Source organism: Eleutherodactylus coqui, chromosome 8, assembly GCF_035609145.1.
Source record: "Eleutherodactylus coqui strain aEleCoq1 chromosome 8, aEleCoq1.hap1, whole genome shotgun sequence".
Lineage (NCBI taxonomy): Eukaryota > Metazoa > Chordata > Amphibia > Anura > Eleutherodactylidae > Eleutherodactylus > Eleutherodactylus coqui.
The window spans coordinates 127651272-127669139 of record NC_089844.1 but is presented as its reverse complement, the minus strand read 5'-3'; the positions used below and the strand labels follow the sequence as shown (position 1 = coordinate 127669139).

Sequence of the window (17868 nt, the reverse complement as noted above, 5' to 3'; positions counted from 1 at the left end):
TCCAATATTGTATAATATTACTCATATCAATGTTACAATCACACACAGAAAGTTTAATTCGATCCTCAGAACTCCTTCTAGGTGCTTGATTTTTTTTACAATGAGTATATATTTTGTACAATCAGCCAATGTCTGATTCCTCTATTTTAATAGGGAACTACATAATAAGCAATTGTCCTACAGTTATAAGGAGTTGCATTTTTTAAAACACAGCATCCCTCCTGTCCATGGCCTGGGTCGGGTATTGCATCTCAGTTCAATTTATTAGAATAGAACTGCAATACCAGAAATAGCCTGTGGACAAGAGCAGCGCTGTTTGTATAGTTATATACATAATTGTAAAAAGTGTTTTTCCAGCTGTTTTGCAGGCATCATTAACACAATTCAAGCATTCTTTATGGCAGTCTGTACTCTGTTTGCTTGTCTAGATGACGACAATGAGAAAAAACATTTTTTAGAATCCTTGAATTATGATTATGACATTATAATAGGAAACTCTTCCTGATACAATTCCTTAACATGATGTTTAAAATGTCTCCAACCCCAATCTTAGGAGTACATGAAATATACAGAATATTCCCATTGTACTTACAGAATTTCACCAATAAATACTTATTTTCTTTCAGGGCCCGAGCAAAGTTGGAACTTGTAAGGACAAGCACATTGTGGTCCTCCTTGATTTTGGGGGCTTTGTATTTCTTTGGTTTAGGTCCAATCCCTGCTTTTCCTTCCTGGGCAATACCAAAAGCCAAGATGGAGAAGACAAACGTTGTAAGGAGCAGAACATTCATGGTGTCTGGATCTTGGTAGAAGACGGACAAGAGTCTATAGGCTCCTCTAGCTTTCTGTTATATTTCTGTTACCAGCGGAGCAAGTGGCAGTTTCACACGTCACATTATCTGATTAATATATTGCCAAGAAAACTTGCCAAATTTACTTAAGATAGCAGCTGGTACTCACTGGGAGCATTTATAGCTGACAAGCATTATGGATCTTAAGCCTCTTCTATAGTAGATTAAAACGGCTTTCAATATATCTATATGCTCTTGGGAGAGCCGTGCAGCTCACATCGGGGTCATCACTCAACTTTTCTAAATCTTTGAATGGCAAATTGGTCAAGTTATGCAGTGCTATGTGATTGGGGGATTATTTTTGGGTACCAGAATTGGTATAGGTGCCCCACCCAACCTTTAAGAGATTTTCCAAGGTTTTATCACTGATGGTCTATACTTAGACCTTCTGGTCCTTTGGGTCACAAGCACTGTTCTGTCAACGTTTCTAAGTATCTACTCTCACCTGTGATGTGGAGCAGCACAGAACTGTATTGACGTTTGCAGTGAAGGGGCAGAGGTGCTCCTGCGAGCTCAGGGTCCCCTCAGTTGTCAGTACAGACACAGTTGCTAGGCCATATGTGCTTGGTACTGCAGCTCATCTGATTTACGTTGCTGATGCAGCCCCTTCATTGTGTTAATCGGAGGGAGTCCTGATATTGGACTTTCACCAATCAAACATTAACGATCTATCCTAAGAACTTTTCAACGCTTTACATTTTTTTGTACCAAATGTTGACTACAAGCCTTCCTTCACTCATGAACTGTAAATTGTTCTAGCAATGCAGCTAGATAAAAGCCTTCATATAACCTGTAATGTTAGCCATTATTGGTTGTCACCCAGCTTTTTTTCAATGCAGCTTAGCCCTGAACACAACTTATTCAGAGATGTGTGGAGTGAGACGAAAAGCCTAACTTATAGTACTGTGCAAAAGTTTTAGGTAGGAAGTTGATCATTCCTCCTTTTTATTTGTAAATCTTCTACCAGCGTAACTGAAGAAGAGGTTCTCCGTCTCAAAATGCGTTTCATGTTGATGCATCCATAGAGTTTTTATCCTCCACTTCATATCAAAACGTCTTCTTTTGAAAAGTTGCGTCATAAGCCAAACATTTTTTTTTACACACTACTGTCTGCACATTAGTCCACGCCTACCACCAATAAGACGTATATCTGCCTGGCAGCACCTCTATGAGCCCATTGACTTAATCGTACAGTCTTACTCTAAGCCTTCACCCTTAGGCAATCCCCCATGGTCAATCCACCAATTGTTTTCCTTCTAGTCTTCTAGACCTCTGATGAATGTCAACTGTTGGGTTGGCCATCAATCACCATATGCTGCCATGTAAAAAAAACAAAAACCACAAACATTTAATGAATACGTTTTTAATGGGTAGTGTGTGGATGTATAGTTTTAAACAAATAATTGGATTCCTTTACGATATTGAAGCTGGGGTGTAAGGGTGGACACATTTGTACATAAAACTCTTAGGCCTCATGTCCACGGGGACAGATCCGCAGCGGGTCACCCGTACGCGTGATCCGCGCGCCCATAGGGATGCATTGGACACCCGCAGGTAATTAAATACCTGCAGATGTCATTTTCCCCTGAGCCGCGGATTGCATGAGCGGGAAAACACACGCAGCATGCTCCATTTTAGTGCGGGTCTCCCGCGGGGATGGCTCCCGCAGGCTTCTATCGAAGCTTATGGAAACCATCCAGATCCGCGACACACCCGCAGCTGAATTCCTGCTCTCCGGCGCGGCAGCGTTGGAGAGCAGGAGTTCCAAAAATAAAAATGGAGTGCACGGCGCATGCGCGCGTCACGCTGCTGGCGTGCCGAGCACATCCCCTGGGCCAAAGAAAGAAGATCCGGCCGCGACAGAGGGTAGATCCGCAGCGTCCGGACAGGTAAGTAATGCTTACCTTTTAGCCACGTCAGCGGGAAAGGAGGGACCCGCTGCAGGATTCTGTATGAAGAATCCGCGGCGGGCCTGATTTTCCCCGTGGACATGGGGCCTTAGGGTCTATCTGTTCATATCTGCATTATGGTTTCCATTATAAATGAAAACCCTGCTGCAGTGCCGACTCCATCACACAGTGGACAACAGAGGGGCACCAATGGATACTATTGATTCATGATGGGATCTCCCGGGTGCTGTCAAGATGTCCTAAAGAATTGGCAATATAGCCGCCTAGTCTAAAAAAAATAGCTGAATAGTTGTTTTAAGAGTGGAATATATAAACTTGACAGTAGAGGATGACTGAACACGGTTTTCTCTAAATGTATAATTAGCGTATAGATCTATAGAACCTACCTGTTGCCCAGGGATGATGATGTGTAATCAAGGACCATATATTTCATATGATGGCGACATCTGGCGCCTTTACTTATGCAGACTTGGACTACTCTGAAAGTGTGTATTCTGGGTTAAAGGGGTTGTCTGGTTGGTAATTTTTTTTTATGGGCTAGAGTGACTTAAAAATAATCAGACAACCCCTTTAAGGCTCTTTATGAACTGTAAGAAATACTGCTGCTGTGAAACTAATACAATAGGATACTGGAATCTGTGTTTTTTAGATTAAAAAAAAAGTATAAAAAAAAAAAAGTGATTCCTCTCCTCATCTCCCCTGGTCATGGCTGTCGGCATCCTACTAGTCTTCTGTGTAGCAGATGCCGTTTCTTCTGCCCATAGTGCACATGCTCAGCATGCACCCACCTTTCTCTTCGCCGGACTATTCAGTTAGTTCCTCTGTTATTTAAGGGGACGGGACTTGATTTGTATAGCGCCAACTTATTCCCCAGCTCTTTCAGGTAATTTGTGTATAACCCCCCACCAAGCTGGGTACTCATTTTACCGACCCCAGAAGGATGGAAGGCTTACCTGAACGCATGGTTGAACCCGCAACCTTCAGGTCATGAGTGAGATCTTAGGACTGCATTCTGCTGCCTTAATACTCAGCGCCACCTTCCTCTACTTGAGGGTGTCTCAACAGTAAGGTTCTATTGATCCGAGTGATGATCTGTATCTACTTGACTCTGTTTTTCACCATTATTGCAATAGCCTACACATGCTGCCCGGGAGCAGAGAGATTTTAAATCTCCTGGAGCGCGAGCCCTTCCGTTTATGTCAGGCAAGCATGCGCAGAAGACGATGTAAGGTCCTGGAAGGACCAAATCAATGCAGGACATCACAGAGGACGCGGGTGAGTATTTTTCACCTCCCCTCATGGATCCGATCCATAAAGGGAGATGAAAGAAATTTTTTTTTTTTTTTAACTCTTCTGTGATCGCCATTATCTCTTGGATAGCGTCGAACGCGGGTCCGGGAACTGATAACTGTGGTTCCCGGTGACATCTCCTGCTACTGAAGGGAGCCAAGACGAAGGTCCTTTTCATACCAGATCATCGTGGGACATCGCAGAGGACAGGGGTGAGTAGTTTCAGCACCCCTCATGGATGCGATCTGTGAGTGAAGCTGAAACTAACTTTTTTCACTTACTTACCTTAATGCAATTGGCACTATCCATCAAAAGGGGGGAATGGAAAAAAAAACTCCTATGCAGATCTAGGTGTTTCTATGGCAATAGACTACTAACACTGAGCAGTCTGATCCCGCAGTCATTCGTCCTTCCATCTCTTCCCACCTTCTTGGTAACCTAACAAATGTATACTCTATAAAAAAAATAAAAATAAAAAAATAGAAATAACTTCAGCCTGTAAGGCTGGGTTCACACAGGGCGGATTCCCGTCGGAAATCGTGCGGTTTGGCCGCAGCAAAAACCGTGAGATTTCCGCCGGGAGAACCGCCGCGGTTTAAGCCGCGGCGGCTTTGAAGCGGCCCGGCCGCTTGCTTTTCCGTTGCGGCCGGCGCTCCCATAGAGGAGAGCGCGGCTGCGACGAAAATAAACAAACAAAAAAAAGTAAATAGACATGCTGCATATTTTGAAGCCGCAGCCGCGGTTTCAGACGGATTTACTGCAGCGGAGTGGCTGTCCCGTGTGGACGAGGTTTCTGAGAAATCTCGTCCACATGGCTGGCTAATCCCGAGATTAGTGGCCGCGGGCGGATTTGCCCTGTGTGAACCCAGCCTAGAAGTTTTCATTTTGCTGCAAAACCCAGCATGCAGTTCCATCTCAGGCAAATATGATTAGAGTTGTGGTGATTAGATGAACGGTCTTGTCATCAGAGGCCCTAAAAGGGGTTCCCCCTTGGCCTATAAAAGGCTTTCGGAGGCTCCTTGTGTGTAGTGACCTCTTCTTCTGCTTCGTAGAGCTTGTTGACCACTAGACGCCTTTACGACGTAAAGAAGAGATTTCAACCCGTTACCAGAGTCTGAGAGGGGCGCATTATTGGGATGTGAGAAGCTGGATGGTTGTATTGACAAATTGCTGCCACCTGGGCCGCTCTGACCAGACTGTTACTAGGTATTGGGACCAGTTAATACATGAAGGCACGTACACAAGGCTACTGTGCTCAGGATGCTCTCAAGAGACTACTAGTAGAGAGGGTCATCTGATCATTTGACAAACACGAGCAGCTCCAACTATTTAGTATTCTGCCATCCAGAGACGGGTGGCACCATTGTTCCAGTCACTTGTGTCTCTTAGAACCATTTCCAGGTGCTTGGCCAGAGGACATTTGGTTTGGTGGCATTCATTACGTGCAATTCCTTTGACACCCACCGACTGTCGTCTGCATTTGCAATGGTGTTGTGAATGCTGAAACTGGAATTGGGTTGTCTTCAGCAACAAATCCAGGTTTAGTTTGGGTACGGTCGACGGCCGTGTTTGTGACTGGAGACCTCGGGGTGAGCAACTCAATCCTGCCATTGCTGTGGAGCGGCACACTGCCCCCTGCTGGTGTGATGGTCTGAGGGGCATCACATATGACAGTCACCCCTAGTAGTGGTACGAGGGACAATGACAGCTCAGTGATATGTTCAGGACATCCTGCAGACACATGTGTTCCTCTCATGGTGGCTTCCAAGAGGCATTTTTTTAGCAGGGTGTCACAGGAATGCCTGCACAACATTGTCATGCTTTCATGAACTGCCTGATTGCCAGATTTATTGCCAATAGAACATGCATGGGACCATTCGGCACACCAATTTCAACAGCCTGCAAGTTTGCACAATCTAGAGGCTCAGTTACAGCAGGATACCATACGGACCCTGTATCACATCTTGTTTCCAAGCTAGAGGTGATACAACAGGATACCAGAGCCTCCATGCCCTCCCGTATCACAACTTGTATCCAAGCTAGAGGTGGTACAACAGGGTACTAGAGCCTCCATGTCCGCCCTTTGCCACATTTTGTATCTAAGCTAGAGGTGGTACAACAGGGTACTACAGCCTTCATACCTGCCCGTATTACATCTTGTATCTAAGCTAGTAGCGGCACAACAGGATACTAAAGCTGCAATGCCCACCTGTATCACATCTTGTATCCAACCTAGAGGCGGTATAACAGGGTACTAGAGCCTCCATACCCGCCTATATCACATCTTACATCTAACTTAGAGGCGGTACAACAGGGTACTAGAGCCTCCATGCCTGCCTGTATCACATCTTGCATTCAAGCTAGAGGTGGTACAACAGGGTACTAGAGCCTCCATGCCTGCCTGTATTACATCTTGTATTCAAGCTAGAGGCGGTACAACAGGGTACTAGAGCCTCCATGCCTGCCTGTATCACATCTTACATCTAAGCTAGAGGCAGTACAACAGGGTACTAGAGCCTCCATGGCCCCCTGTATCACATCTTACATCTAAGCTAGAGGCGATACAACAGGGTACTAGAGCCTCCATGCCTGCCTGTATCACATCTTACATCTAAGCTAGAGGTGGTACAACAGGGTACTAGAGCCTCCATGCCTGCCTGTATCACATCTTGAATCCAAGCTAGAGGCGGTACAACAGGGTACTAGAGCCTCCATGCCCGCCTGCATCACATCTTACATCTAAGCTAGAGGCGGTACAACAGGGTACTAGAGCCTCCATGCTGTATCACATCTTGTATCCAAGCTAGAAGCGATACAACAGGGTACTAGAGCTTCCATGCCCACTCGTATCACATCTTCTATCCAAGCTAAAGGCGGTACAACAGGGTACTAGAGCCTCCATGCCCGCCTGTATCACATCTTACATCTAAGCTAGTACAACAGGGTACTGGAGCCTCCATGCTGTATCACATCTTGTATCCAAGCTAGAAGTGATACAATAGGGTACTAGAGCCTCTATGCCCACCCGTATCACATCTTGTATCCAAGCTAGAGATGATACAACAGGGTACTAGAGCTTTCCTTGAAGTGTTCAGTTTTTCACAAAAAACGGGAATTTTTCTTACCGATTACTCCCTTTCTTGAAGGCATCATGACAGCATACGCTGGAGGTTGCTCACCTGCTGACCTGATGGGACAGGAAGAGGTAGAACATAAAAGGCAACTCCCCTCCACCAAACACCAGTGCGTTTCAAATAACCACAGTGACAGTATACTTAACCAGGTGGTGTGATTTTATTGGCACCACACACCTTAGACAAAGAAACATAAGCATACACATTACCTCATGTGTTAGACAAACAAGGGTAACTGTGTGGGTGGGTGGGTGTGGGGGTGGGGGTTGCCCGTATGCTGTCATGATGCCTTCAAGAAAGGGAATTATCGGTAAGAAAAATTCCCATTTTCCCTCCGAAATCATGACAGCATACGCTCGATGAATACCAAATAACTGATATGGGCTTTTTTTAGGAAGGGATTACTGCTTGAAGCACCTTTCTCCTGAAGGTTGCATCCTCACTAGATTTAATGTCCAGCCTCTAATGTTTGATAAAAGTATGACTAGAAGTCCACAAGGCCGCATTACAAATCTGTTTGATTGAGGCGTACGCTCTTTCTGCCCAGGAAAATGCCACCGCCCAAGTAGAGTGGGCTTTCAAACCTTCTGGAGGAGGAATGCCCTTGGCCTTGTAAGCCTCTTGGATAGCTCTTCTGAGCCACCTGGCTATTGAATCTCTAGAAGTGGCCTTCCCTTTGGCCTGCTCCTGAAATTGAACGAAAGTTTGTCAGTCTTTCTGCAACTTTCGCTTGCCTCAAGGTACGCTAATACAGCTCTTTTAACGTCAACATTTATGGAGCTTCTGCTCCTTTTTGTTTTTAAAATTTAGACGAAGGCTGGAATGACTATTGGCTGGCCTCCATGGAAGTCTAACAAGACTTTGGGTTGTAAGGAAGGGTCTAAAGGAGAATACGATCTTATCGGGGTGCATAGTCATATATGGGGCCCTTTGCGAAAGGGCCTGGATTTCACCCTCGTACATAGCCGACATAACTGCCACAAGGAGGGCTACCTGGAGGCCTGATGGACTATAGTCAGATCCCGGGGGGGGGGGGGGGGGGGGCGTAAGACTTATAAATGGATGCAGTCTACTCGCCCTTCTAGGAAATTTCCTGATCCCCTTGTGCTCAGCAAGCGTGAGATCAAAGAATGCCCTTAAAGCCACTACTTGGGCTTTGAGGGAATTTGGACTCAACCCTTTATCCAGGCCTGTCTGGACAAAATTAAAATTTTTACGAATGTCTGATTGGATGTCCTGACCCATCCATTCGGAGAATTTTTTCCCGACTTTGGAATAAATCTTTTCCGTCGAGGGCATAAGGCTCTCGCAATTAGTGGAGACCCCATTAGATGCTAGACCCTTTTCTAAGAATTTTACCCGTTCAAGATCCAGGCTGTAAGTCTGAACTTGTGAACCTCCGGGTAGAGGAGAGGACCCTGCAGCAATAGGTCCAGTCTTGGCGGAAGATGGAGAGGCTCTCCCACTGACAGATCTCAGGAGAGGAAACCAAGGTCTTTTGGGCCAATAAGGCGCTACTAAAGTTACTGACAGCCTTGGCTGCAGTAATTTTCTTAGGAGGAGCGGAATCAGGGGTAAAAGGGAAAAAGCATAAGCTAAGTCCCAAACCCAGGGGTGAGAGGGGGCCTAAGGTGTGTTTCTCCGAGTCTTGGGAAAAGAGAAGACGTCACTTGGTATTTGCGCTTCACTCTCCTGCGTCCACTTTCTTCCTGCTTAGAAACCCCGCGGCTGAATTCTCGGCTCCTTTTATATGGAAGGTAGACAGTGACTTAGTTGTGAGTTCTGCCCATTGAAGGAACCTTCCCGCCAAATGCTGAAGTAGAAGATTCCTGGTGGTACCCTGGTGGCGAATGAGTGGCACTGCCATCATGTTATCGGAAGAGATCCTCACATGCTTCATCCCTAAACGGTTTGCAGGCTACGTCGGGTTTCCCAAACCTCATTACGTTATCTAACGTTAGATAACCTGGATCTCTCATGAGGGTCCTATGTACCCTGTATATGACCACCTTCAAAGGTGACCCCTCTTTGGCGCTGGCATCCGTTATTATCGCCCAGCCCCCATTGAAAGGTTGTCTGAGGACAACCACCAGCGGAGTGAGGATCTAGTCCTAGTGGAAATAGGGATTGTCCTGTTAAGTGAGGACTGACTTGTCCTCATTCTGGAGGATAAGTGTCTGGAGATCACAGCTGTGGAACTGGGCCCAGGGAACCACTCCAATGCATGAAGTCATTAGCCCCAGGATCCGCATCGCCTCTTATTGAAACTGTAGATTTTTTTATATAGAGCAGAACATTCTCTAGAATGAGGTGTTTCTTTAGAGGAGGAAGGGATGAACATTGGAGACAAAAATCCAAAATGACTCCCCAGGAATTTTTTTCCCGGTGTCCGGATCCATGTTGGATTTCAGATCAATAATGATCCAGCTTAGACCCTTAGATAAACTGAAGCGTGGACCCCAAGTGTGACCTCAGAATAGTGAGGGAATCTGCCACGAGCAGGGAACCATCCACTGAGCTATGTCCCCTTCCAGATGGGGGACGATGATAATCCCGCGATTGTGCAGAAAGGCTACCATTTCAATCACCCCTTTGGAAAAGATCCGTGGAGCAGAGGAGATTGCAAAGGGAAGGCACCATTCTCAGCGCAAATTTAGGAACTTGAGTTGACATACTTGGGGATGTGATAATACTCATCCTTTATGTCAATCGTAGCCATAACCTTATCCCTACCAATCAGGGGGGTTGCGGTTCTGATAGTCTCCATCGGTGGGAGCCATCTGTTTGGGAACCAGAAAGAGAGGGGAGTAAAACCCTTTCCCCTCATTCCGTCTTAGGGATGTGGATAATTGCACCGATATCCAGCATAATCTGTTCACCCTTAAGTAGAGCCTGCTCTAGGGTTGGTGCCTGGATGACGGTCGCGGTGGAACTGGAAGCCCATGCTTGGACCCAGGCCCACACAGTCCCCCCGAGGTTAAAATGAACCTATTTGGAGGGCGGGATTCTAGCTCAATCTTGTACCCCTCCGCCACCAGGCCTGCGCTTGTGGGATCGATTCCTGTCCTTAGGATCGTTTCCCAGCGTGTGGTAGGCACCGTCAGTAGCTATGTTTCTCCAACTAGTGCACAAATGAACTAATCTTCTGCTCACCAGGCATGAAGATGCAGGTTGAGGGACAACAGTAAGAGCCTTACCCTTTCCTTTCCCCACGTACGTTGTAGACGAGGGACATGGAATGAAGGCGCTTTTTGCGAGGTCTGATGACTAGCCGCCCCGAAAGGGTAGGGTACACAACCTATTTTTGGAGGTTACGTCTCCTGACCACTACTTCACCCCTGGCCGTGTTGGATAGGGCTGCCAAGCGGGCTCCGAAGCGGACCATGGAAGCTGATCCAGTCAAACCGCCATAGAGCGAGCCCCCAAGGTGGCCGCAATATTAGCTTTATAATGAAACTGGACGTGGACCAAGCTTTACGCATGGTCATGTCTAATTTGTTGTCCATAGAGTCCTTTAAGTGGGACGTATCCTTAGATGGTAGCCCAGTTCTTTTAGACACCATAGAGATAGCTGTGTCAACATTTGGCATCCTCTCAAGGATAGCCACTTCATTGTCCGCAAATAAAGGACGCTCCTAAAATTCTTTTAGAAATTAATGGAGCTTGATCCACACAATTCCAATCATTAAGGATCAATGGTTTAAGTGTGGCGTTTACAGGGAATGTAGATTTACGTTGTGGAAGCAGACTTGCAACATGACGTCCTGCACAGTGCAAGGTTTCTGTGTTACTGTTTTTTCGAAAAAGAGATATTTTTTCTCCCCCTGCGACACTTCCCCAAGAGCTTCAAGATCGAATTCTTCCGCCATGTCAGAGTCAGACTCTAACACTGCTGGAGCAGACCTTCTTGTGGCCCCTAAGGGCCCTGGTTGAAGGTCCGAAAGGTAGGACTGTGTTTCTTCACGGACAACCAACCGGATTGCAGACATGGGGGAAGACTTTTCTTCCGGCAGAATTTTCGCTGAGCAGGAAGCGCATAATGTTTTAGTATAGGAGTCGTCAAGTTTTGCTAAGCATACTGGACGCTTTTTACTTCTCCTCCTAGCCTCCCTAGGTTTTTGAGTATCCCTGTCGTACATGACAAGGGAGAGCTCTGTTAGTAAGGGAAGTGTAGTGCAGGTGTCTGTAGGTTGGCCCACAGGACCACTTACAGTTTGGAGATTCTCTGGGTCCTCACTTGGCCGACATCCTGTGCTAGTGGGATCCATTCCTGTCCTTAGAATTGATTCCCAGTGTGAAAAGAAAAAACACCAGCCGACTTCTCCTGGTGCAGGGGGCTTTAAATTTTGAATTTGGCGCCAAGCTTCATCAGGCCACGCCCCCTTTGTGTGCCGCTACAGCCGGGACCCAGAGATGGCGGCCGCCGCCTGGTTGATGGCCGCGGTGGTGCCGAAAAGTCCGTCCTTGGACCAAGGCCCATGCAGTCCCCGGTTCGCACCCAGATGTGGTACTTCCCACTGGGGCAACCAGGGGTGCCAGAAGACGATATCTTAGAGATGGCGGCCACCGCCTGAATGACGGCCGCGGTGGTGCCGGAAAGCCCGTCCTTGGACCCAGGCCCACGCAGTCCCCGGTTAGCTCCCAGATGAGGTACTTCCCACTGGGGCTGCCAGAAGAGATGCTGCCTGGAACCTCCGGCATGGGACAGCATCGCTGGAGCACTGCCGCTGCTGTCCTGGAGGGACAGGAAAAGCACTGGTGTTAGTGGAGGGGAGGTGCCTTTTATGTTCTGCCTCTTCCTGTCCCATCAGGTCAGCAGGTGAGCAACCTCCAGCGTATGCTGTCATGATGTCGGAGGAAAAATTATTTTTTTGCTCTGGTAATGTAATCACTTACTTATATTAATGTTACAATCACACTTAGAATTGAATGAAACTTTTCTAGAGCAGTGGTGGCGAACCTATGGCATGCGTGCCAGAGGCGGCACGCAGTGCCCTCCCTGCTAGCACGCGTCGCCGTCAGCCGCTCACATGTCAGTGAATACCGGCAGGGGGCGTTGCTACCCTGCCGGCATTCACTAAGCAGCGCTGATCCTGGTGCACACTATGACATCAGTGTGCAGCTGGGATCCTCCTCCCCAGACATCTCCTACTACTTGGTTCCGTGAGAGCAGAGGGGTGGTCACTTACTGCTGGGGGGGGGTCACTATTATACTGGGGGCTGCTGTGGGATATCACTATTACCGCTGGGGCCGCTGTGGGGGGGGGTCACTTATCACTGGGGGATGTCACAATTATCGCTGAGGCCGCTTGGGGGGGGGGGGGGGTCACTATTATCGCTGGGTATGTTTACATGTGACAGAAATAGGCAGGGTTATTTCAAAATAAACAGCGTGCAGATTTTGACTGCTTTTTGGATGCAGAGATGGTGCAGAATTTTCCACAGAAATTTCCGCATCCAAAAAGCAGCCAAAATCTGCACGCTGTCTATTTTGAAGCGGCCCTGTCCTTTTTATAATGACGGAGGTAAAATCATACATTGTGATAAGCCCCGCCCACTGACATGTTGGCACTTTGCGATAAGTGGGTTTTGGATTGCAGTTTGGGCACTCGGTCTCTAAAAGGTTCGCCATCACTCTTCTAGGGGATGCCTTTTTTTCTACAATGAGTATATGTTATGGTTAGAATTCTTGATATTTTCCCCATGTTCTTTCTGTGGAAAAGGGAATAAATGGTGCGTTCTGTGCTAGGGATCCAAAGAAGTGAGGATGTGGATAAAACATCTGTTCATATATGACCATCACTAGTACTTTTGTACCATCATGAAAAAAAAAAGGAGAAAATTCACTTTTATACGAGAATATTTATTTTTCTCAGAGACATTACAAGTGGGTGTTTTCTGAATCCATTCAAAGAAATATATATTCCTTCTATGAAGTCACAGTCTTATGTATATACACACACATATCTTTTATATAAAGGCATTGACTGTTATCAGTAACTTAACAAATCAAAATAACTTAACCAACTCATTGCCAAGTGTGGAAGCATTAAAACACTGACAGAAGGTGGTGGATACAATTAATCTGGTTGTGAGACTACATCTGCCAGCTTGCTCACAATAGCGGGAAAGCAACAGGTTGCAGACCACGGTTCAAAAGTAACATTCTTGTACGTGGATACATATATATGGTCATAACGGAGAGGATGAATACAAACAGAAGAGAAATCACACTCAGCAGATCGTGAGATACAGCTAGACATATCTTGTAGTATTAGATACTTATTTGGTTTTTTAACATCAACACAAATGATTGATTGACTCAAATTTCCACCCGCAATATGGAATAAGTAGTGAATTACTCTGGACACGGGACATGTCGGCCGGTCAGAGCAAGTATTAGTAGGACTGACTGTGCAGCATATACAGGCTGGATACAATTGTCTGGTTTAGACATCCCCTTCCTTGGGGCCTTACTTATGTAACGGGAACCCAATGATTTTAGTTGACCCCGGCAGCCCTACATGACCAGGCTCCATTGAAGTCAATAGGTGGTCCAAACCAGACAAATAGGGTTTATAGATCATGGCCTAGACCCTGCACACTCAAGTTGGGTTCATACATCACCATGGAATCCTGTTAGTCATTATTTTAAAGTTGCATAGATATCGTCTTTCGGCATACGTCCATCCTTAGGCTATGTTCACAAAGGGTGGATTTGCTGAAAAGTTTTCCGCAGTGGAGAAAATTTTGAAAATTGTATTTAAATTGCTGCTGTGGTAAACGCTGCAGATTTACTGCGGGAAAAGTCTTGACGGAAAATCTGCCCCATGTGAGCATGGCCTGAGACATCATTTTACAGTTTATGTCCAGAAATAATGGACACATAAATTTGAGTATGTTTGCAAATATGTATGGTTCCTGAGTTATATCGTGTCTAACAGTCTTGTTGCATTCAGAGCTGCATTCCCAATTCTTCTGGTTGCTACTAAGAGTTGGGATACAAATATCATCGATAGCAAATTGGAGCTACTAGGGTCATGTCTGTTAATTCCTTCATTCTGGTCCCCAAATACAAGTTTCCAAGGTGTTCTGTAAACTATAGGTTCTGTTATAGAGTTAAACAGAAAAAGTTTTCAAAACAAGGCCTCCCTCTCTGACATCACTTCCTGCTTTGCAGCTATTGGTTGAAGTCACACTACACAAGCTTCCTGTTTAACCCGCCCCCTAAATGCACATTGCAGAAAATACTGGCAATACCCAGACCTCTCTGCCCCTTTCAGGTACTTCACCCAAGAAAATAGTCCAAATGTAGGAGAAGGCAGCTAAAATTGAGTAGAGAGATCTGGGCTTTAATGATATAACACAGTCTGCATTTTGTAGAAGGACAGAACAGAAAGCAAGTGAACTGCAAGGCCAGCCAACAGTTGCAGAGAAGGAAGTGAGCTCAGAGAAGGGGCGTCTTTTTGGTAACTTCTCCAGTACAACCACAGGCATTTTGTCATTAATTGTTGTATCAAGGACCTATAGTGTAAAGAGCAGCTTGGATACTTGCATTTGAGATACCAGAGTGAAACAATTAGTAGTCCTGGTATGTTACATGACTTTAGTAGCTCCATATTACCAATTATGAACATTTGTCTGGAGGTTTACTTTAAAGGGGTTGTCTAGGGAGGCTAAATACTTACATGGACGCACAATGTCAGAACCTATATCTTTGGCCCAGTTCCCAAACATCATGTGGTATGACCACACTCTGTACAAGTCACCTAGATGGCTGGCTGTTTGACTCAACTTAACTAGACCAGCCCCTTTCTCTGTTATGGCCAATGCAAAGAAGGGGATGGGATGGTTATTAAACAGAGTCAGCTCCCTTGATGAAATGACAGACACAGAGGCAGGGGGCACATGACCAGGTGTTATAACTAGATCGGAGGTGAAGGTTCCAACACCGTAGTTCTATGTAAGTATTTAGCCTTTCTGCATGACCCCTTTAAGTGTCTGATGCAAAGCCTACACGGTTTGGAATCAAAATCAATGTGTTCTGTCAAGACACTGAACCAGCAGCGTTGGCTTAGGTTGCAGCTAAATGTGAAGTTAGAACTAAGAAACAAAGCACTGCAAATGATGAATGACTCTTTGCATGCGAATAAAATATTATAAAACTAAAGCAAAATATTTGCAACATAACAGATATAAACTGTAGAATGCTTTCCAAAGGCAACGGTACACTTCAAGATCAGGCCTCGTATGAGATTCGTTAAGGTGCCATATGATGACGTCAGAGCATTCAAACAGTTAATGATGAAAAACGCATAGTTTTACGGACATGTGAAAAACATTTGCTTGTACACAAGAACCAAGGCCTGCTCAAAAACATTGGCAACCATTACAAGAGTCATTAATCAAACATGGCGCTTCTGTAGATCAGATTGTTTCTTGCAGAATTCATCTTTTCTTTGGATATTTGAGACCAAATCATTTCCAAAAAAAAAATAAAAAAAAAATCACAAACCAGGAAAAAAAAAAGAGAAATTATCTTACATAATAACTAGAGATAAGCGAACGTACTCGGTAAGGGCGATTTCGCAATCGAGCACCGCGATTTTCGACAACTTCACTACTCGGGTGAAAAGTACTCGGGTGCGCTGTGGGGTGGGGGGTTGCAGAGGGGAGTGGGGGGTAGCAGCGGGGAACAGGGGGGAGCCCTCTCTCTCTCCCCCCCACTCCCCGCTGCAACCCCCCGCTCACCCACAGCGCCCCTGAGTACTTTTCACCCGAGTAGTGAAGTACTCGAAAATCGCGGTGCTCGATTGCGAAATCGGCCTTACCGAGTACGTTCGCTCATCTCTAATAATAACAGAAGATACAGAAAAAAAAATAAAATTAATGGATTCTGCTCATCGAATAATTGGTGCTGATCGGTCGTTTGTTACGGTAGGGCGGAGCTTGACCGTTGCAAATGGGTTTTCTCCACTGTAACAGAAGAAAATATTTTAGGTTACACAATAAGCTACATGATATGATGACCAGGGCCAGACATACCTACAGGCAGGGAAGGTGTGTGCCTAAGTGCGGGGCTGGGGTTGGGGTGCTTTTACACCGACCGTCTAGCGGATGAAAAATCACTCAAACAAGAGACTGTGACAGATAATTGGCCCGTGTAAAAGCAGAACCTGGCAGGATATGGAGAGAGAAATCGCTCGGCAGCCGCTTTGTTTCCGCTCACAGAAATGAAGAGACTAATGAGCCATGTTTGCTCAGTGCAAACAGACAGTCGCTCATCTTTGAATGACTGCCTGTTCATTAGGGCGGCCCCAAAAAACTCAACTTTAAATCCCCGAAGGGAATAGAAAACTATTATAAAATATAACCCTTATTAAATAGATCAAAATTTGGCGAAATTATGTGTATAAATACAAAAAGTGACTGATCGTCACTAGAGATGAGCGAGTATACTCGGTAAGGCACATTACTCGAGCGAGTAGTGCGTTAGCCGAGTATCTCCCCGCTCGTCTCTAAAGATTCGGGGACCGGTGCGGGTGACAGGTGAGTTGCGGCGGGGAGCAGGGGAGAGAGAGATCTCCCCTCCGTTCCTCCCCACTCTCCCCCGCCGCTCCCCGCCCCCAGCTGGCCCCCAAATCTTTAGAGACGAGCAGGGAGATACTCGGCTAAGGCACTACTCGCTCGAGTAATGTGCCTTAGCGAGTATACTCGCTCATCTCTAATCGTCACTAATTCTGACACTACTATCAGTAGACTATTCACTCAGTAGTGGCTTCATTGTGGAGGCCCACAAGGTCTATATGGACTTGAAAAGATGGTCCCAATACTTGGTCCAACCTCATGGATATCGCCATCCAGTCAAATAAATAGCCCATACACCTTTATCATACATCCATGATTACTTGAGCCGTATTCGTGTCTCCTAACTGGACTCCACTTAAATCATTAGGCCTCTAACAATTGGCTTCATCCCTGAATTTTCTATCCTGCCATATCATTTAGAGTGACTGTATCCACAGCTCTGCTATTTATTCCCATAGAAGTCTACACTCTTAGCATCGATAAATGAGGATTTCTAGATCTAAGGTGCAACTAGTCAAGGATTGTTAGTAATATAGTGAATCAAGTTATACTTTTCTTTAGTGTGATGGATCCACTATGCACAATCATACATACATGTAGGAAACCCAAAATCGGTCATTAGGGACAATAAAATTCTGAAGCACCACCATTAAATGACCTACTGTTTGTTTAAATACTCCCATTAAGCGTACACAGGATTCCTTGTCTTTTGTCAAAAAGCCCCTCAGTTATCCAAATTGCCTGATGGCTCAAATGACCTCAAGGGTATTAGGTGCCCCTACAGTCACACACGCCCTGTACTATTACAGGCCTTGATGCAATTTCAGATAGATTATGAAGTGATGGCTTGAAGCACAAGCTACCCCACACTAAATAAGTCTCGAAGCAAACTATTGAATTAGACTTTATGCAGTAGAGTCGTGTACATAATACTTGTGCCACTTGTATAGTAAGAAATAGGTGTGCAAAAGACTCGCATTGTAGGTGAAGTATTACTAATAGGTTCTCTGATGCTGAATATGCCACTTTGTCATAATTAACCTTTGTAATGTTTTACTAAGAGCGAAATATCATATATGCTGTAGACTTTCAATT

At 45.7% G+C, this 17868-nt stretch overlaps 2 protein-coding genes across 3 annotated transcripts in view; both read right to left on the bottom strand.

The window, feature by feature from the left end:
• The window catches only part of PDILT (protein disulfide isomerase like, testis expressed), a 30332-nt gene extending 29541 nt beyond the window's left edge, over window positions 1–791 (bottom strand). The window contains exon 1 of the mRNA XM_066577837.1: window positions 593–791. Coding sequence (XP_066433934.1) covers window positions 593–791 — 199 coding nt within the window. The remainder of the gene's footprint in view (window positions 1–592) is intronic.
• Window positions 792–15997: 15206 nt separating this feature from the next.
• BAIAP2L1 (BAR/IMD domain containing adaptor protein 2 like 1) overlaps window positions 15998–17868 on the bottom strand; it is a 95805-nt gene continuing 93934 nt past the window's right edge. For both annotated transcript variants that reach the window (XM_066576376.1, XM_066576377.1), the window contains exon 14: window positions 15998–16161. In XM_066576376.1, coding sequence (XP_066432473.1) covers window positions 16086–16161 — 76 coding nt within the window. In that variant the 3' untranslated portion in view covers window positions 15998–16085. The remainder of the gene's footprint in view (window positions 16162–17868) is intronic.